The following is a 22,348-nucleotide window of genomic DNA, read 5'->3' on the forward strand; positions in this document are numbered from 1 at the left end:
AACAATCAATCCCAAAATACATTCTAACGTTAACAACCCTTATCACACAATTCAACATCATTTCATTTACATTCAATTCAATCACATACAGTCAAACTAACACCAATGATCTCACATTCAAGTGTTAATCCGAAATCATTCTAACATGATTCAAGAACACTTCAAACAATTCACACAATATTCAAAACAACCCAACCAACATACCACTTCACCCGAAACCTTCCAAATGCAACAAGAGCAATAACAACACATTCTCTTCTTTGAAATTCATGAACTACACCAACAATTTACACGCTAACAACATTATTTTTCATAAATACAAAAAGTGGTATTAATGTCGCATTAGCTTCTAAAACAACTCTCCAACCATTACAACTTCAACTAGAATTATTAAACTTTCATTTTCATCATAGAATCCATAACAACAACAACCAAAATACTAAGTAAACATTGGTTCCTCATTCCTACACAACACAACACACACACGGCCAAGCACCACACCTACACGGCTCAACCCCAACACACAAAATTTCATGAATTTCATTCATTTCCACACACTACAACATGTACAAAACATTCATAACATGTGAAAAGAGGATTAAACCTTACCTTTCTTCACTACACTTCTCAACTTGGCTAGGGTGGTAAAGTGCACAAATAAGTGTTTTGCTTGCTCCAACAACTACTTCACCTTAAAGAGGACCTTCCAATTGGTTGAATTGATAGAAGAAAATATTTTTTTGTGATCAATTTTTCCAAGATGGTTGTTCGGCTATGCTATGGCCGAATGGTTTCTCTTGTTTTTCTCCAAGTTTCTTGAATTTTCTAAGTGTGAAGATGATGATAAATACGACTAATAAGTCATCTAATATACACCTATATTATACATCCATATGGGCCAAGGCCCACACCGTAGTGCACGGCCACATGGCCCTTTTGTTCAAGACTTTTAAGTTTTCCATAATTCACTTTTAACCCCAAACTTTCCTTAATATTTCCATGAGCCACCTTGTGAATTTTCCTTTTTACCCTTAGCCTTTCTCAATATTTCCATACTAATAAACAACTTGTATATTAAAATAACTCCGGAAAATAGTCTTGCCCTTAACTTATCACGACTATCTTGAAATATCCGAATGTACAAAATACGGGGTATAACAAAAATTTTCATCATTGGTCTTTTACATTTTTATAATATTTACATGGTATCAGAGCATTGAGATTTAATCTCAGGTCATTTTTCTTTTCATCATCCTTCTTTCCTTGTTCTAGCTCCAATTCTCTGTTGCAATGGGAGACAATGTTGAAACAACTACTGGGACTCAAGTTCCCCTTTCAGCTGCGGATTCTGGCTCTAAAGAGGTCTTTAATACCTCTTACCCTTTCTTCATTTCACCATCAGATTCATCTGGAACACTGCTTCTCAATACAGTTTTTGATGGAAAAAGTTTTGGGGGTTGGAAAAGAGCTATGTGGATAGCTTTAACAGCTAAAAATAAAGTTGGTTTCATAGATGGTTCAACACCAGAACCAGAAATAGAAACAGATCTGCGTAATGCTTGGGGTAGAGCCAATAATATGGTAATTTTGTGGATACTAAACTCCCTATCTAGAGACATTTCTGAAAGTGTTCTCTATTATGCTAATGCTAAGGATATCTGGGAGGAGTTAGAAGCCAGATTTGGCCAAAGTTCAGGAGCTAGATTGTATCAGCTCCAAAAAGAACTAAGTGACCTTGTTCAAGGTCCATCTGATATAGCCACCTATTTTACTAAGATTAAACGATTCTGGGATGAATTAGATACTTTGGATTCGTTTATTCCTTGCTCTTGCATTTGTTCCTGCAAAGCAAAGGAGAAAAACATTAAATCTAAGCAAGATGAAAGGCTTATCAAATTTTTAATGGGACTCAATGATTCATACTGTGGTGCTAAGGGTAACATTCTCATGATTTCACCTTTACCCACTATTTCTAATACACATGCACTGTTAGTCCAAGAAGAAAAACAAAGAGAAGTTCACAACACACCAAAATACCCAAGAGAGTCACCTTCCTTTGTTGCTGCAAATCAGGGAAATTTCCCACAAAAACCCTTTGCTACTGATTTCAGATCACAAAAAAGATATTATGACAACAAGAAATCTGGTAGCATTTGTAAGTACTGCAAGAAACCAGGACACTCTATTGAGAAATGCTACAAACTTCATGGGTTTCCACCTAATTTCAAATTTACTAAGCAAAAAATTTTTTAGAACTCAGTTCAGGGTAATGTAGTGTCTTCTAATGAGAATACTGGGGAAGTGTTCATGTCTAATGCAGAAACAGGAGAACAAGGGAAACTTCTTTCTCCTGATCAGTTGGCATAAGTAATGCAAATGCTTCAACATGTGAAAAATGGAGATCAAAGCACTGTTTCTGATGGTATGGCATCTGTGAATTGTGCTGGTATAACCCTTTGTCCTAGCCCCTTTTCTTTAAACTTACAAGCTGATTCTAGAAATTATTCTAAGACTACCTGGACCATTGATTCAGGTGCAACTGAACACATGAGTTACAACAAGTCTTCCTTCTTTAATTTTAGACCTTTACCTAAAAACATCTCTGTTAGTTTACCTAATTCTCAGAAAGTTAATGCTTCTCATATAGGTTCAGTCAAACTTTTCTCAAATCTTATCATTCACAATGTTCTTTATGTCCCCTGTTTTCGTTTTAATATTCTGTCTGTTCACAAGTTGTGCAGACAGCTTTCTAACATAGTATTTTTCACCTCTTCTCATTGTTTTATGCAGGAGGGCCCTTCAATGAAGAGCCCAATGCTCCTTGGTGAAATTCAGAATGGTCTTTACATCTTCAAGCATAGGATTCCAATGGTTTCTTCTCCTACAGATTCCAGCTCTAGAGTTCCTAGTTTAGTTTCTAAGTCAGTCTTCAATTCCCAGAAGGATATTGTATCCAATTTATCTTCCAGTTCTTTTTCTGTTTCAGTTTCTAAAAGCCAGTTATGGCATGTAAGGTTGGGTCATATGCCCCTTTCAAATATTCAAAATATTAATGAAATTTCAGATAATGTCTGTTCTAACTTTCCTATTCCTTGTACTATTTGTCAACTAGCAAGACAACATAAGCTGCCCTTTACAAATAGCCAAATTTCCTCTAAAGGTATTTTTGATTTGATACATATTGACACTTGGGGGCCTTACCAAACACCCACTTATGATGGATATAGATATTTCCTAACCATAGTTGATGATTTTAGTAGAGGAACCTGGACATTTTTGTTAACTACTAAAAGCAATGTCTTCTCTATCCTCAAATCCTTTTTGATCATGATAGAAAGACAATTTCAGAGGAAAGTTAAAGTTATTAGGTCCGACAATGCATGGGAATTGGGATCAAGTTCTGAACATGTTAATTTCCTAGTTTCTCAAGGCATTATTCATCAAACCTCTTGTGTGGCCACACCACAACAAAATGGTGTGGTTGAAAGGAAACATAAGCACCTTTTAGAAATCTGTAGGGCTTTGCTTTTTCAATCCCAACTGCCACATAAATTTTGGGGAGATGCTATTATGACTGCTACCTATATTATTAACAGATGCCCCACAAGATTGTTTTCTTTCTTAACACCCTATGAAAAATTATTTGGGCATCCTCCTAGTTATTCTCATCTAAGAAGTTTTGGTTGTCTTGCTTTTGCCTCTACACATTCACATGGCAGGTCCAAATTAGCACCAAGGGCAGAACCTTGCATTTTCCTTGGTTATCCTTTTGGGAAAAAGGGATACAAGTTATTGAGTCTAGAATCACAAAAATATTTGGTTTCTAGAAATGTCATTTTTTATGAAGATATTTATCCTTATGCTACTGCCCAGTGTAATGTTCCCATGTTTCCTTTTGATCAACCCACACAATCTAATCTTCCATCTTTCTTGCCCTTTATTCCTGAGCTTTTAACCCCTACTGTTACTACTCCTACAGCTAATGCACAGCCTGCTTCCCCTTTGTCACCTACCACTTCAGTACCTACTGATTCTTTACCTCTTCCACCTCTTACACCTAATTCCACTTCCCATTCCCAGAGTACACCACTTCTTCTTCACCTAATGAGTCTTCTACTGCTCCTATCTCTCTAGTCCCTAATCCTGTTATACTAAGACGATCTGCTAGATCAGTGCAAACTCCTACTTACTTAGAAGATTATATATGTAATAGTGTTCATTTTTCTAATGTTTCTGAGGCCTGTTTCTCTTCTTCTATCTCCTCTCCTCCTTTTGCATTTTCTGCACTTTCTAATGCTAACCAACAATACATCAACAGTTTATCACAAATCAAAGAACCCTCAACTTTTTCCCAAGCTATCCTTTACCCACGTTAGCAGGATGCCATGACCAAAGAATTGGAAGCTTTGATCTCAAATGACACATAGGAAATAGTCACTTTGCCTCCGGGAAAGCGAGCTCTTCCCTCCAAGTGGGTTTATAAGGTTAAATTAAAATCAGATGGTACTGTTGAGAGGCTTAAGGCACGATTGGTTGTGCGAGGTGATATACAACAAGCAAGAGTTGATTTTACAGAGACTTTTAGTCCTGTCGTTAAGATTACTACTATAAGGTGTGTCTTGGCCATTGCAGTTAAGAAAAATTGGGGTCTCTATCAGCTTGATGTTAATAACGCGTTTCTACATGGTGAGTTAGACGAGGAAGTCTACATGAAGTTTCCAGCTGGGCTAAAACTTGCTCTAAACTTCCCATAACACACTTTTTGCATTGAGTTTAAGTTTTATATATTGACGACATTCATAACTGGAGAATATGAACTTTCTACTGATGAGTTATTGAATTACAATTAAATATGCTTTGAAATTATAATTAAATCGCTTTTGGTCGCATGCCTATATCGGTAACTGATGATTACACTACTTCAATTAAAAAAATGAATACATTCTTAATTCAAAAAAGAAAATCTTAATTATGAATGCTTAAGAGTCTCGAGGTATAGAATCCTAAATAGAGATTGGCTGAACTTAAATGAGATATAACAGCTTCTTTATGAAAAATAATATCGCGCTTCAAATTTCATGAAATTCAATAACAATCCCATATCCTCGAATTTCAGTTGAAACTTAATATCCATAGCTATTTTTCAAGCTGAAAAATGAATATTGTGAATTTTAAGAAAATAACTTCACTTTATTATTACTTTACATGATCACCTTTACATGCCGAATACCACTAATTGTGTGAAAACAAACATGATCCACATCATTTCAGTTTCTCCCCTAAATTACAACATCTGATTCGATCAGCAGTTTACACAAGTTAACAATTTCTTTTTAATCAGAACATTCAATTAATATTAACCTTTATATTAGGATCAACATCAATTCTAGCAACACCTTCTTCAGCTAATTTTGCCACTTCAATTTCACCCACGTGTCCATAATATTAAAAAAATTAGCTCATTTTTCGTCTATTGCGTGCCTTGAAAAAAATAGCATATTCTCTACGCCACCTCAGCATCAAAATGTGTATTTATTCACTTCAAAATAGGATTCTCATAAAAAAAAAAGTGTATCCTTGAAACTTCGGGTATTGTTTAGAGGTTCTCATGCCTTAACACTAATTTTAGGAGTGAAACTTGAAACTATAATGGCTATTTTTCGAGCCCAAAAAAAGACTACTGTCAATTTGACCAAACAAACAACAATTTATTATTACATCACATGATCATCTTTACAATGCCAAATACTAGTTAACAAACCTAATTACACTAGTTAATAATTCTTTCAATTATTAACCTTCAAATTAGGATCAACATCAAGTCTAGCAACACCTTCTTCAACCAATTTTGGCACATCAATTTCACCCACCACAACTTCATCTTTAACCACCTTCTCTTCTATTTCTTCATCCACATAATTCGGATCCTTCTCATCCAATGCGGGTGGGGCCGGGTCCAATTCATTAACAGCTTCCTTATCGGGTCCTTCCCACGTGTACTTTCCACCGTGTCCCTTTTTCGGATCATGCTTTAACGGTAACCCGTCAACTGGATGCCGTTCTAATCTCTGTACCCCTTTTTCCGTTAACTTTTTTTCAATGTACTTAACGGTGTCAACATTTTTCGTGTCCAGTTCCAATTTCTCTACGTGTTTTCTTCCTTCTGTTGGAAAAAAAAAAATCAAAATCGTAGGAAATTAAGATTAGTTAGGATTTGGTATTTATATAAATATAAGGAAAATTTTAAAAAATATACAACCCAACACAAAAATAATACACTACGTAGCTATATTTTTAGTTTATGCAATATTATACAACATTACACAATATTATAAAATATTATACCAGGGGAAAACACATTATACAATAATGTATCAACCTAGTATAAAAGTATATATATATTCCTTCTGTCTCAATTTATGTGACATTTTTCGCTTTTCAAAATTCAAACAGCATAAACTTGTATTTTTTCACCAAACTGATATGCAAAAAATTACAATTTATAATACTTTTCATGTAATTTTCAGATATATAAATTTTAATTTTAAAATATTGAATTAATTTAATTCAATCTAGCTTTAAAATTTGATTAAATTGACTCTCAAAAATGAAAAGTGCCACGAGAAGTACCACATGAATTGAGACGGAAGGAGTAATAGTGTATAAAACGTATTTATACACAAATATAGACTAAATTAAACTGGGCAACAAGCTCAAAATATGGGCTAAAACGTGTAAATATTTTCCCCCAATAGACATAGAGCGTAATTCAAGTTAAAATAATATAGGAATAGATTTTCTAATTTCTAGCTAAACTAGATTTTGCACTATTATATTGTATATAGGAATGTTGTTAGCTATTTTCATATAACAAAGAAAACATAGTATAAAAGTAAAGAGTATTGTGGAGATTTGTAGAGAGCATTCAAATAACTATTTGAGTTTGTGAATAAATTATTTTCCTTTACCTTCTTCATTTGCTCTGCACTCTGTTTTGATGGTCACTTTGCCATTGTTTTCATGTACCACTGGCTTCATTTTGCTGATGAATTTGCACTTATAGAATCTTGAAAACTTTGTTGTTGTTGTTGTTTTTTTTTTTTTTTTCTTCCTCTGATTAGTGAAGTTGAGGAAAGTGGAAGGTTTAATTGGGTATTTATAATTTTGTGTTTGATTGAATGTTGAAAATAGAAGGTACTGGAAAAGCTAGAAGGTTCTACTGGTGGCTTTACGTGGGAGTTTTCTGGAAAGAACTGGCTAATTTTTGAAAGTGCTGGATACTTGTAGAGAACCAAGAAAAGAAAAGTTTAGATTTTTTATACAAACTTTTTTTTTTTTTTTTGTTGTAAACTTCCATTTTATTTTATTTTGGATAATGATTGGTGGCGCTGCGTGTCTTTTCCAGTCATTTTTTTTTATTCTTTTTGAAATATAAGAAATCCGTTTTAATCATATGGTATGGTATAGTTTGATTGACCATAAATGTAAGAAGAAAAGTTTTCTAAACTTACAGTAGTCCTAAATAAATTACAACACTTGTATGTTTATTTTTGAAATTCATAATCATAAATATGTCATGTTTATAAAAACTTAGATAAAATGAAAAGCTCATATTAAATTGAGATAGTATAACGTGTCATGAATCTTGGGCTAATAAAATGTAGTAACAACGCCATAAAAAATACATTTTCTTTGCGCGGATTGCACTTCAAATGCACTAGTCTTTAATTTCTGCCCCTCAAAATGTTGGTCTTTAATTTTTGCTCTCGCTTAAAAAAGTGACAGAAAATATCCTGAGGTTTCGGGTTTGAATCCCACTCAATCAAAAATAAAAAAAAATTGTAACAAATTATTTTTTAATTTTTTACTGAGCGGGGGATTCGAACCTGAAATCAATTTTTTTTTAGGCAAAAGGCAAAAATTAAAGACCAGTAATTTAAGGGACAAAAATTAAAGCTCACCCCCGAATAAGGGCAATCGTGCAAATTGCCCTAAAAAATAGCCGTGGTTCTGAAGTTTCAACTTATACGAATAAAACTTAATGACTACATCCTAGACTACGATAAACTTGTAGAGGTTGAAATTATAGCGACTATTTTTCAATTATGGGGGCTTAAAAGTGGATATTGGTAAAAATTTCCCTAGTAAAATAGGCTCATCTTTTGGTGGCCGCCAACTAAGTTGACTAGCCCAAATAATATTCCTTCCGTCCTATATTATTCGTCTATTTTTTCCTTTATACGCTCTTTAAAAATTCATAAATAAAAGTGTATTTTTATACATTATTCTTATTGCTCTCCAATTAATTACACTCTAATCAATATTAATTATTTTAAAAAATAATTAATATTAAGGGTAAAGTAGAAAAACACTTAATTAATTCTATATAAATGGATAAGTACTATTTTAAGACGCATATTTATAATAATGTGAATAATTAATACGGGACGGAGGGAGTATTGATAACTGATTGATTTAGCACTTGATTATGATTATTATAGTAGACTGATCAACAGATATTGTTTTGGATAATGACTGACCAGATTCTTTTGGATAATCAATAATCAATATGGAATGACAGAACAGATTTTTTCCTCTAGAATTTTGAACATGCCTGATCCTCGGAGTGTGGAAAGATTACAGAATCTAAACAGGCTTAATTTGTCACCTTAATTAATAAACCTTGAATGCCACTACATTTTTTCTATATATATTTTTCTACCATATACTCTCTCTTCAATGTTCTCCCGCATTCATTTTCTTCTTTTCGTTTCTCCTTTTCACCCATAATCTGTTCCTTTTGCAAGATTTCAGTTCGCTTCGGTCTTCCCGATTTCTTATATACTTTTAGAAGTTATTACGATTTCCCAAGTTTGTAATTTCTTAAATCTGTCATCAGCTAAAACTAGTCTTTGATTTTTAGTTTGCACCTTTCACACACTGGATATTTTTGTATCTAAGCTAATTTTGATTTCACTGCCAAAAAGGTGTAAACTAGGTTTGTGGTAATAATAGATTTTGGAAGCAAATGAACTTATCACATTTGCATCTAATATTTGTTAAATCTCACCTTATGTCCATCTCATTTCACATGTTTGCAGCGTTAAAACTTCATATATGATGTTCGTGTTACTCACATAGGTTTCTGTGGTTGTGGACCCAACAGTCAGCAGATAAGAAAATCGAGTGTGCCGCTATGGTCTTCATAGAGAACATAATCAGAATAAAAATGTTTTTTGGTATACCATGGATGGTTAGTTTTATCATGTAGGCTCCTCCATTTGCTTGGAAACCCTCTCGATAAGGCTAGCTATTTTGAGGACATTGGTATAGAATAAGATATCTTTGCCTCTTAACCACAAATTGAAGGATAGACTAGCCACAAGACTATATCATGATCTTTAGTCAGACAGGTAGGATTCGTATCGAGGTATTGTTGTTGATTTTTCATTAACTGGTGTGATGTTGGCATCAATGTTTTGGTTGTGCAACATTACCTGACCGTAAGAGAAGAAAATATTGACTTTTAATGAATAGTTTGGTCCCTTATTGTAGAATATGTGAATAGGATTTTTGGCTTTATTTGGAATGACAAGATGATAGCGCAAACTGCCACAAAAAGATTTGAGAAAGATCTCAAAGATGTGATTCAAACTCAATTTAGTCCTCGGGTCTTTTAGCAGCTTTATATATCAAGCTGGAAATCATGGTATATGTAAGAAAATAATCAGGTAGACAACAAGTTTCAAGCTTTTATAATGTTTTATAAGGCGTGATGCATTAAAACTAGGTGTCTGAATTTCCCTATAAAAATTAAATTGGCTCAATTCACTAACGTGGTTCTTTTACATGCCTGAGTAGCGGATAAAAGAGTTGCATGCTGGAGAACGTAAAGAGAAGACGCTTCGCTTGAGTGTTGAAGCTGGTGTTGTTCTGGATTTCAATGTGAATTCCTTCTAGATGATAAGACCAATTCAGAGATTTCGTGATGAAAGAATATGGAAAAAGTCATGAAAGGAACGCTATTATTGTATATAGAAGTGTCCTAGGTTTATCATGCGACGTTACAGATCATCAGCTTGAAGATGCCTTTAGCCGATTTGGTAAAATTATCCATTGCCAGGTTTGTACTTTTCCATAATTCATTTTCCTTGCAGTTTATGCAAATTTCTGGGATTTTTAAGGATTATGTATGTATGTGTAAAATGATGTGTGTTTCTCCGAATCTGACTCAAATCCACAGAAAACCAAACTTAAGCTATCCACTAAATTTAATTTTACAACAAATATTAATTATAGTCTAATACAATCTTTTGGCAACTCTGCAAAGTTGGTATACTCGAATTACTTGACAAAGAAAAAAGGAATTAGTCATGATAATAATTTTTCCAGGACTTTGAGTAGATAGAACATATATGTAGAGCACGAAATACAAAGAACAAACAAAGGAAGAAACAAAAGAAACAACAGAAAGTAAACGAAAAAGAACAGGAAATATCGTTATATAATATTCGTATTTAAACAACTATTTCATTGCGAGTAAACGGTGAAAATAATCTCCATGAATCCTTCATTACTATTGTTTTGCAAAAAAGTTAGCTTTGACATTCAAGTGTATTTTATGAGGTCGTGTGCCTTGATAGGTCGAACTTCTCCTACAATGCTTCCTTTGTAAGATTTTAAATAATAACTTGACGTCCTGCTGAAAGAAGTGAGGCTTATTTTATAGTTTAAAAGGGATCGTCTTCAATAGTCCTTTTTTCCCTTTTGTTTTTGTTTTTCCTTCCTTCCATTTGACAAAGAAAATAAGGATGACAACTATTCCGTGAAATTGTAATAAGTTAATGGATTATGTTCAGAACTTTTCTCGGTATGTGTTGATTGTCTTTCCTTTTTAATCGTTTTTCTGTAAATGCTTTTCGCGATTCATAAATTGATAAATTTTAGCTCTATTCGTAATAAGTGATAGACATGATGAGAGGGAATACACTGGATATTGAAAGTTAAGCTATTGGTATGCGACTTACAGTTAATGAATTGTTGTAGTATTTAATTCATGATGTGATATTGCAAATACTGTATTTGAAAGGTGGCCTTTATTAGTGTTTAAGACTTCTACTTGCTTTTTTCTTTTTAATATTGAGTTAATTTTTCAATGTCAAGATTTTCCCCTTCACTGTTGTCAGTAAAAAATGCTTCCAAAAGAATGTATTTTTTGTTCATCAATAATTGTACTTACCCTCAATTTGTGATGTCTATACAGTATGACCAGGACTATTATCCCGGAAGGAGAAAAAGGAAATGAATTACCAAGATGAAATGGTAAATAGATTGTGCATTTGCAGTTGCTGTTGAAATTCACGCCGTCGTGGTTCCAATAATTGTTTCTCAATTGTATAATCTTCACTTTACAAGGTAAAAGTATAAAGCATTTCATTAAACTAAAAGTTAATGAAGGAAAGCAGATAATGGTGAAACTACAATCCCAACTTCTGTTCAATTAGTTGTGTTTGAGCAATTTGCTTAATATTTACTCATTTTATTGCTTATATAGCTGAATACTTTCCAACAAAACTTTGTTCACAGCAGCCCTAATATGTTGATTTGTGGCCATAAAAGAAGGAAATATTTACTTGAGTTGAATTATTGCTTTCATTGATCCCCTTTTTATAAACTTGATCTCAGGTGAAGATATATATTGCACCACTTTTAGGTTTTAACCATGAGCACATGCAGGATTGCAGAGAATCTCAGGCAAAATTTTGGTCTTTGTGAACTGTTTCTACCAATTTGTAAATTTGAGTGAGATTTTCGTTAATTGGATTAGAGTCATGCAGTGTTCTTATGCCCTTATCTACATATGTTTTACAATAATGTATAAAGTCTTCATACAAATTTGATGACTTCGTTAGTATATACAGATAGCTGCTCCAGAATAAATATTGTAACGTCTAAAATATTGGGCCATTGATTATATGGAGACATATTCTCCTGTGGTGGATGCAATCACCTTCAGATATCTTATAAATCTGGCAGTTCATGAAAAACTTGATATGCATTTGATGGATGTTGTCACAGCCTATTTATATGGCTCACCGGACAATGATATTTTTATGAAAATCCCTGAAGGATTCAAAATGTCGAAAGCATATACAAATTCCCGGGAAAATTATTCAATAAAGCTTCAGAAATCTTTATACGGATTAAAACAATCAGGGCGCATGTGGTATAATCGCCTTAGCGAATACCTATTGAAAGAAGGGTATAAAATGGCCCAATTTGTCCTTGTGTCTTTATGAAAAGGTCTGGATCAGAATTTGTCATAATAGTTGTATATGTTGATGACTTGAATATTATTGAAATTCCTGAAGAGCTTCCAAAGGCAGTAGAATGTTTGAAAAGGGAATTTGAAATGAAAGACCTTGGAAAGATGAAATTCTGTCTTGGTCTACAAATTGAGCATTTTACAAAAGGAGTATTTGTCCATCAATCAACATATACTGAAAATATTTTAAAGAGATTTTACATGGATAAAGCACATCCATTGAGTACCTCAATGGTTGTGAGATCACTTGTTATCAATAAAGATCCATTTCGACCTTATGAAAATGATGAGGAAATTGTTGGTGCTGAAATACCATATCTCAGTGCAATTGGGGCATTAATGTATCTTGCCAATAATTCTCGACCAGATATTACTTTCTTTATAAGCTTATTAGCAAGATTTAGTTCTTCCCCAACAAGAAGACACTGGAATGGTGTCACGCCTCAAAATGTGAGGAGACGTGGCACGACACTAGATGCCTGCCAACTTGCACCGAGCGAACCGATTTAGTGTTATGGCTACCCACTTCGCACCCGTATACTACAATTCAATTAATTAACATCAATATTAAGTGAGTAAGTCGAAGTGAATAATATTAAATCAACATGCGTGTTAACCAAATCATAAAATAACGATGTTATTTGCAAATCTAAACGGATACCCATAACCCAAACATAATATATATATATATATATATATATATATGGAGCCTTTATGAAACTATGAATGAAATAATAATGTTGCAATACTAGCTCGCGCTATACAAAAAAATACAACAATGTGAATATTTCACCAAAATTCTGTTTTAATCATGATCTTCAAAAGAAGGGTGAAATAGATGTTCAACAAGTTCGCTCAAGTGATAACTTAGCAAATATGTTCACTAAGGCATTGCCAATCTCAACATTTTAGAAGTTAATATCCAAGATTGGAATGCGTCGTCTTCGAGATATTAAGTTATGTTTTCATCGGGGGTAGTACTCCTCACTAACACATTACTAGTAAAATATGCGCTACACTCTTTTTTTCCTTAACCAAGGTATTGTCCCATTGGGTTTTCTAGTAAGGTTTTTAATAAAGCAGCAAGCAATGCGCCGAATAGCTATGTATACTTTTCTTTCACTAGAATTTTTAATTTATGCATCCAAGGGGTAGTGTTGTGAACAAATTTTATGACATGTTGGCTATCCCTGTAGCAACTCCTCTAGCCCAAGTTTCATTAGGCTATAAATAGCCATAGATGAAAAATATTTCAAAAAAACAAAATAGAAAAAGACTACCCCTTCCCCTCTCTCTCTCTCTCTCTCTCTCTCTGTGCCTTTTGTTGCTCTTTAATTTTAGTACACAATTAGAAAATTTGCCCGCGCTACGCGTGATTTCGCACGGTCCATGGATGACTGATTTCATCAAACTTATAAAAGATCTTTTTTTAATATTTAAATATTAAAAATAACAAAATGATAGATTTTGATAGTAAAATATGATTTCAAATAAGTACTTTTACACAATCCATAAACTAAAAAAATTGCTTCTTACAATTTGAACTTGATAATATCACTTCGCAAAGACATAAGCTGACCTAAAACAAAAGCTCACAAAAATGTAGCTTGCATTCTTGAGATTCTCTTTGAGTGTAGAAGGAACAATTATAACATTTGAAAATTCTCTCATCAAGTTTTCACTATATATCAGTCTACTCATTCTTTGATTCTCTCCCTTTTCTTCTAACAGCTGATCACCTCCCTTTCCATTTTTCTCAAAGCTTCATCTAATGCTCTGAAACACAGCGGTAAGACCTCTTGAGAGTCCGGAACCAAAATGCCCCCCAAAAAATTATTTTGAACCAAAATACCCCAACAAAAAAAAATGTTACAAAAGTGTCTTTAGCGCAGTAATTTACTGCGCTAAAGCACTTCAAGGAGACGGAGCCGTTAAGTGCTATAGCGCAGTATTTTACTGCGCTATAGATATCTTTCTCTCACCTATAGCGCAGTAAAATACTGCGCTATAGGACTCCGCCATAAAACCCATCGGGTTCCACCACTGGTCCCTCCAGTGATAAAAAAAAAAAAGAAGTTGAAAACGCCATTGGAGGGGAAACCGAGGTGGTCCCCACATCCAAAAACGTCATTTTCTATTAAAATTCGTCCAGAAAGTTTAGATTCTCGGTATATTCAAGTTAAGGAGCAAGATTCTAAGTTCGAATTTTGGGAAAAGCGGCGTACAACTCGATTAAAATAACTCTACAAAAAATCTTTGATTAAGGTTTTCTATTCTGAACTTTGGTTATTATTTTGTTATATACATTATATTCTAAGCATGCTTAACATTTAATCCTTGCTATTTTCCAAAAAAAAATCAATTTTTTTTTGTTCTTGTTCGGACTGGGCAGTGGCTTTTGCCACTGTTCTGATTTTTTTTTTTTTTGTTTAATTTTTTTTGTTAAATGTTTATGAATTGTTAATTTGTTAAATGTTTATGAATTGTTAATTTGTTATATGTTTATGAGTTCTTAATTTGTTAATTATTTATGAATTGTTAATGAATTATTATTTTGTTAATTGATTATTTGTTAAATATTGATTATGAATTTATTAGTTGTTAAATATTGTTTATGAATTGAAAGAAGTTGATTGGTAATGAATTATTATGTTGTTAACACTTTGTTTGGATGATTGTTATTTATTGTTTTGACATTTATCATATTGTGTTGTATTGTATAGGACCAAATCAGTGGTTACATAAAATAGGACCTTTCGTCATTACATAACAATAAAATTAAAGTAACAATCAAAGCAAACATTGTATTTAAACTAACAACATAATATAATACAATAGGTAACAACCATCCAAATGATTATGAAATGTTAATCTATATAATTTTAAAAGCGTGAATATATATGTTAAATAAAAAAATATTATCTTAAAAAGAATGTTAAAGTTCTTCTTTTCATAAATATATAAGCTACCGAAAAAAATGTAAAGTTTATAGGAAAATATGTGGTCGACGAATATACTCTTTTAGTTTAATTTTATCGTAGTTGTGTTGGCTATTTGGTCAACTAAAAATATATCACATATTCAAAATAGAGTTCCAAACAAATATTACTGCTGAATTTCGATTCCCAAACTAATTAACTTAACAAGTCTTTGCCATCACATAATTCAAAAGTAATTAACTTAAAAATCTTTGCCATCACATATGTGTCCTTACTATCACATATTAAATTTACTGCATATCCCATGTTAATTATTCACAAGTTATAATACTACATAATTCATATATTCCCTACAAATTATTAATTAGTTAATATAATTTATCTTTCATTTCAAGAATAATGACTAATTTAGTTTGTACAGACCGGACTTTTTCATGAATCTGAATGTTCCCCCTGGGCCCGATGTTCCCTCGGCGCCCGATGCTCACCCGGGGCCCGCTGTTCACCCGGGGCCCGCTGATAGATCAGTATTGTCTTTGCAAGACAATCATAGGTCAGAGTTATTATGGGCCGGTACTATAGGGATATCTACTAGGCTCCGGCCCCGTAGGCTGCAGAGAGCATGGACTCTTTTACGCGAGCACCCCTCATACCCTCGGGTGTTGGAGATATTATTTCGGGGCGGCATCTACCGTTGCGTGTCCGTTGGTCGGGTACAGCATGATTGAGCGCTCATCACGTCCATGGTTGAGCGGTGGAGGCCAGAGACACATACCTTGCATCTTCGCACTGGTGAGGCCACGATTACACTTCAGGATGTGGAGGTCCTCTTTGGATTGCAGGTAGATGGAGAGCCACTACACACTCGGTACGAGCCTCTTCCTGGTCAGACGTGAGCGACAGAGTTGACTAGGCTCACCCACTTCGTGCCTGATGTCGAGGGCTAGATTTCGGGACAGAGTCGGGTTAAGATTAGTGCACTCTGCACTTATTTGGAGGGTCTCGATCCGGTTGACGACGGCACCCCGCAGGACGATGTTGATCGTCATGCCGTTTGTACCTGCTTATTATATTCGGGGGCATCTTGTTCCCGAACTCATTGGGTGCTTTTGTCAGCTTACGTTATTTGGTTTTCTTGGAGCATCTGGACCGCCTGGGAAACTACAGCTGGGGTGGTGCTGTTTTGGCGTATCTTTACAGATGCTTGTACCGAGCGTCTATTGGTGTTGTCAGAGATGTGTGTGGATTTTTTGCTCTTCTCCAGGTAATATTTTAAGTGTGCCTTCCTTTAATGTAGACAAACCTCTTGAAATGACGACTTAAAAATCGAATTTTCTAATATCGCTTATAGTTATGGGTGTGGGAGAGAATGCTGTCTTTTCAGCCCGTACCTAGGCATCACCTCAAGATTGACATGCCTTATACGAGGAGGTGGACAGCGGGTTTTGACCGGGATGTGGATACGCACCACAGTATTCTTCCATTCCGGGACCAGCTTGATCACATGACGGACGATGCGGTAAAACTATTTAAATTTACATTAATAATTTAATTAATCGTCTTTTCTACTTGGTGATCACTGATTTGTATTTATATGTTATGCAGCTATTTATATGGACGCCGTACGCTGCTATATTAGATGGTTTTCCGCCCTTCTGTAGGGCAGGTTAGGGGGTTTGGAGGTCGCGGTGTCCATTGATACACCTGGACATCGTAGAGGATCACATGCCCGAGCGTGTCTTACTACAGTTTAGGCATACACAGAGTATACCCCTTGACGTCCGTCATGAGCTCCGACACTACCATCGGGACGATCGGGCTGCCATTGATGATGATTTTCTGGCTTTCATGGATGTCCAGCTCCACCGTAGGGAGAACAGGTTGGGCACGTTAGCGGTGGTCGGCCATTTGACTCCCATTGAGCATTACATGCGCTGGTATCATCAGATCACACGCCGATTGATCGGCAACCCAGCTTTGCGTCCCCCTAGGGATGTAGGATACTCAGCACTCGCGGGGCAATACGAGGCATTGGTAAATTTATCGTATTTAGATTTATTTAATTGCATTAATTGTTACGTTTTAGAAATAAACTTTTTTTTTTCTGTTGAACACAAATGCAGCTGGTGGCCGTACAGCGTTTACGCATCGTGGGGTTAGAGCATATGCCTTACCCTGGGCTTGCTGCGGAGATGGTACGGATATCCGAGGATGGTATTCGGCAGGCAGGCGAGATTAGGCGCAGGGAGGAGCCTGTTCCGGAGGCTGAGTATCAGGCAGCGCCAGGAGGAGGACCGGGTGCTCGCAGAGGAGGAAGTCGTGCGGGCAGAGGACACCGTGCTGCCGGAGAATGCCGTGCGTTGCACGTGTATGCTGAGCTATCTAATATAATACATCTTAGAGACCCACATCAATATTATTAAAATAAAGGCATGATTAATAATTATACATGATAACTTAAAAAAACTTTGTTAAGGATTAATGTGATTTGTTGTATAATGACTTATTTGTCCAGGTGACTTTTCTATTTCATGGAGGTCAGACAAAGACTTTTCTATATCTAGCAATAACTTCATTACCTTTCCAGGCTTTCCTAGTACTCCATTATTATATGATGTGTTATTTTTGGATCCATTTAGGTAACTCTGTCGTGAGTCGTGACTATGACTTTTATTAGTTCTAGATAACTTATTAATATATAATATTTCTTTCGTCTCAAATTATCTGTTTCGTTTTTGTATTTCACACCCTTAATAGATACTTAATTAGAAGAGATATTTGACTAACTTTATCATTATTTATGTAAGTTATAATCTCTCTCCATTAAATATTACTCTATTTATGTCAAAGTTATAATCTCTCTGCACTAAATATTTACTTTATTCATATGTCATCGCCATTATTGACAAAATTCTACCAGGGTAAAAATGGGAAAAAATAATTAATGATGTCTTGAACTTTTAAAATGACATAAAATTTGAGACAAGTATTTTTAGTAACTACGACAAATAACTTGAGAGACTGAGGGAATAAGATTTCATAATAGAATGTAATAGCTCTGCGCCTCTAGCAGTAACTTCATTCGCTTACCACTCTAGACAAATAATTAATTCATGCAACGTGGAAGAAATCAATAATAGTTAAAATCTTTCAAATAGGTTATAATTACCTTAAGGAAAATACTACTTACCCACGGCATCTTAATTACGGGGTAAAACCTTCGCATACTATTTTGGTGACAAACATACATAAACACATGTGATGTACATATTTATCCTAGTTTTTGAATGATTAAATATGTATTGCAATAATTATTATCATAGTACAAAAAACTAATTGATAGTACAATTAACAACCATAACTATAACAACAAAATAATTCTAGAAATTAGTGCTAAAACCATATCTCCGCTTTGTAATGTTCAGATTCCATTTGTTAGGCAACCAAACAAATCTCGCTCCATCGACAGTATAGTTACGTAAAGGCCAAAGTAACATAATCATAAAATGCAAGAAAATCATCAAATCACTTCATTATGACTAAGTAAAGAATGAAATTCAATTAACTAAATACTCAAGGTGAAAGTTCAATAAGAATCATGTCAATTAAATTGTCTATGATTATTCCAAATTCACAAAAATAGTTAACTGGAATTAGTATCATCAAGTAATTAAACTCATAAATTGTTAAATCATAGTACTTGTTAGAAGAGAATAAAACTAAGAAATTAAAATCACCGATTACTTGAAGAGACAAGATAGGCCTTTAATCGCCTTATGCCTATTTGCTTCCGTATTGAATCACGTTTTACCAAAATGAGAATTCCAATGGAAAACAATTACTGTGTAAAGATAAATACCTTAATCTTCATTTGGTTCTGAGTATTATACTTCTAACTTTGTTTTTGGTAATTTTCCTGATAACTTTCACCGTCAATTATCCAAGGGAGAAAAATATTGATTGTGAAATAAAGGACGATGGAGAGATGGTTTATCATTAGGAGATGTTTGTGTGGGAGTGTGTCTCTTCTTTCTCAAATTGCGCTGGACGGTTACTATCTGCTAGGCAAGTAAGCATGCGTCTTTTCCTTTTGGGATATTACTAAGCGCTGCTTTGTTTTTTGAATTTTTTTTTTAGTTTTAGAAGTAGGGTATTTAATTTTAGAAGGGTATCTACGTACTTAACTTTCAAGTTGTTTATTCAATTTGCATTCTAACAGAGGACTAACAACTATTATTATTTTGGATATATGTCATTCCTAATTATAACATGTACAAAAATATACAAACTATATTGTGAGATCATCCTAAAAAGATTATGATTAACATTTTTAGAAATCAAATCTACCAAAAATACAAAAGGTGGAAAATTAACAAATAAAAGAGAACGGTCAAAAATCCCGAACCCGTTCTTGGTTTCGTTTTAATCTATTGTTTGACGTTGTGTCTTCACCATCGAAGTAAAAAAGTGTCGGGTCATGCGTGTTGAAGAGCGACAATGGGATCCCCAGAAATTAAATAAGATATAGGAAATATGATAGGTTAAAAATTGTGCCTTTTCATATGTATGCAACGTCTGTTGTAATATAACCTCCACAATGGCATTCACAAGAAAGACATTGGCCATATAGGAACTTCCTTCAGACATTGTCTGTCATACTGGAATTCACTTTTTTTTTTTTTTTTTAATCATCATTATCATCACTGTAAACCCTGTTGTTGATATAATTAAAACCTCACATTGTCTTTTTTTCCAATGGATTTGTACCCATGTTGTGCAAAATCCATTGTTGGCTATAGTTATTTCGATTAAAATTTTGCTTCCTTTTACATTTTGTTGCTTAAGTGACTGGTCCACTGAGACTAAATAAATTCCATAAAAAATTGAAGAACAAATATTTGCCAAATATAACAGTCAAAGTATAGGATTTGGCAGGAATTAGAGTATCTAAAGAAAATGTACCAGACGGAACCGTTCACAACCAAGAATAAATGGCAAACCAATTAAACTTCAAGTGGCAGCATTTGATAATATTAAACTTAAAAGAAGATAGGCTTGTTTGTTTGAAAGAAGTTCTTTTCCGTGAAAGAACACATCCGTTCGTACACAAGTTTTTACTTCTGCTGTTTAGTAGGAGTTGCACTTAAGGTTGTAAGTGTTTGTTGGTGATGCTTACCTGGGGCCTAAGAGCACTAGTAGCATTCCTGAAGGTGGCTAGTCACTCTTAGGTTCTATTTGCTTGTATAAAGTTTGTTGGTTATTGTAATAATACACAGTCTATTGCCAAAAAAAAAAACGTGAGTATGGGGTAGTGTTTCTGCTGGTTCTTTTTAAAATAAATAAATAGGATAATTAGATGTTTAAGAAGGGTATTTAAGCAATTTAACTTTTAAGATCAGATGTTCATGCTTTTAATATAATATAGATATAGATTAATGAGACATTACTATGTTACTTAGGTTTAAACATCTGAACGTTAGTTTGGCAGTTTCTTGTTAGCCACTATAGTAGTTCATTATGTGATTTGAATACAAATGTTGTGTCGGTTAAATGATCACTATATCTACATATTTTCCAACGTCTGTTTAGTGTTTGTTTGCTTGTAACAGACCTCTAATAACTTTGAATTCTATGGTAAAATCGTATTGGAATTCGATTGTGATAACGTATTTGGTTATTTGAATAGACATTAAAGGCTTTTTTAATTACAATTTAATATTGAAATGTTCTTATATAATCAGAGGTCAACTTTCTTGTGGAAAGATTATCCCTTGACTAAAATGTTGAAAGTGTGGGGGTGTCTTGTAATGTTATGCTTCTCGATTTTGAAAAGGAAAAAAAAATTGAGAGGTACCACAATTATGGTATTAAATATAAGTGCCACAATTATGGTATTAAATATAAGTGCCACAATTATGGTACGTACTAAATATAATGACTAGAAGGATACAACGATGCCAAGTGAATCTTAAATTAAGATGAGATAAAATTCACAGGTGGTTATATTATTACCTCTAGTGGGGATAACATGAGAATCAGCCAAACAACAATTGTTGTTTTGAGTTATCAGGAGTTTAAGAATCTTAGCGAGGATAAGTTGAAATAAAACCTATATGTCTAAAAACTGTGGTTACCAAGCAGCATTAGCTATAGTGAGAAAATAAAATTTTCATTGGCAAAACTAGACACATTCGGTTGAGAAATAAAGCAATAAGATAGCTGTTGTGAGATAGAATTATTTACATAAATAAATTATGTGAAGTCAGAGGTGAACTTGATCAATTCACGGACTATAAGAAACATCGAGGGGAATGGAATTTTTAAGTCGATTTGAGAAGATCAACAATGATGGTAATCCAACCTATGTGATTGGAGATCCCATGAATTAGGTTCATATGGGTAATAACAAGTCATTAGTTGATCAAGTGTGTACTATAAAATTATGTCTCTTCCTGTGGTGTGTGAATATAGTACAGTTCTGCAAGGCAAAGTGAGGTTGAGTTATAAACTCTTAATCCATTATCATATCCTTTATAAGTGGTGTATTGCTCCACAGAGTACACTTGAACCTATATGAGTGTGTAGTGGTGCCGCTCCTATGAAATTGTGACAGATTTCTAAAGCACTCGTGAATAACAGGACACGCACAAGGCTTCTTAGCGCAAAACCGCGATAACGACAAAGATTGTGCGGGTATGATGTGATAGAGTAAGACCATGAACTTACAAAAGAATTCTTGGTTCATAGAAGTTTTAAATTTCACCAATTGATCTGTAGCTTTAATCCTGGTTTATCTAGATCTGGTTCATAGTCTACGAGACACCAGATTCGACGCATGATACTCATATGTGAAAACCCAGCAAATCTTCTTCACCATTTTATATTGCTGGGTTTTATTTAAAATAAATCTTTATTAACTTCTGGCTCTTAATTACATATTAGAAGAGCTTGTTGAATTCTGGGGAATACGCTTACACCGGATGAAATATCCTTAAGGACGGTGACTTCAGACATGCCTCAAGCTTTAAATAATTCCGTATAGTATTTATAATTAAGTATTTTCCGTAAAACTTCCAACACTCAT

The 22,348-nt window shown here is 34.1% G+C and overlaps 2 protein-coding genes and 1 long non-coding RNA gene across 4 annotated transcripts; 2 read left to right on the forward strand and 1 right to left on the reverse strand.

The window, feature by feature from the left end:
* The first annotated feature begins 1,290 nt into the window (after positions 1-1,290).
* Positions 1,291-2,367, forward strand: LOC132634400 (uncharacterized). The gene is made up of 2 exons (XM_060350658.1): positions 1,291-2,155; positions 2,261-2,367. The coding sequence occupies exons 1-2, from the start codon at positions 1,291-1,293 to the stop codon at positions 2,365-2,367; spliced, it is 972 nt and encodes a 323-aa protein (XP_060206641.1).
* Positions 2,368-5,687: 3,320 nt separating this feature from the next.
* LOC132629918 (uncharacterized) lies at positions 5,688-7,133 on the reverse strand. The gene is made up of 2 exons (XM_060345336.1): positions 6,969-7,133; positions 5,688-6,163 (listed from the first exon to the last, which is right to left on the reverse strand). Exons 1-2 carry the CDS (start codon positions 7,036-7,038, stop codon positions 5,787-5,789), a joined length of 447 nt encoding a protein of 148 aa, XP_060201319.1. The 5' UTR covers positions 7,039-7,133; the 3' UTR covers positions 5,688-5,786.
* A 2,267-nt stretch (positions 7,134-9,400) lies between these two features.
* Positions 9,401-11,994, forward strand: LOC132633653 (uncharacterized). 2 transcript variants are annotated; one of them, XR_009579724.1, is made up of 3 exons: positions 9,417-10,123; positions 11,264-11,415; positions 11,686-11,994. It is a non-coding gene; the product is annotated as an uncharacterized LOC132633653 (long non-coding RNA). The 2 variants fall into 2 exon arrangements; XR_009579723.1 differs by having other exon boundaries at positions 9,401-10,123; positions 11,264-11,994.
* The last annotated feature ends 10,354 nt before the right edge of the window (positions 11,995-22,348 follow it).

This window comes from Lycium barbarum, chromosome 3 (genome assembly GCF_019175385.1).
Source record: "Lycium barbarum isolate Lr01 chromosome 3, ASM1917538v2, whole genome shotgun sequence".
Classification (NCBI taxonomy): Eukaryota; Viridiplantae; Streptophyta; class Magnoliopsida; order Solanales; family Solanaceae; genus Lycium; species Lycium barbarum.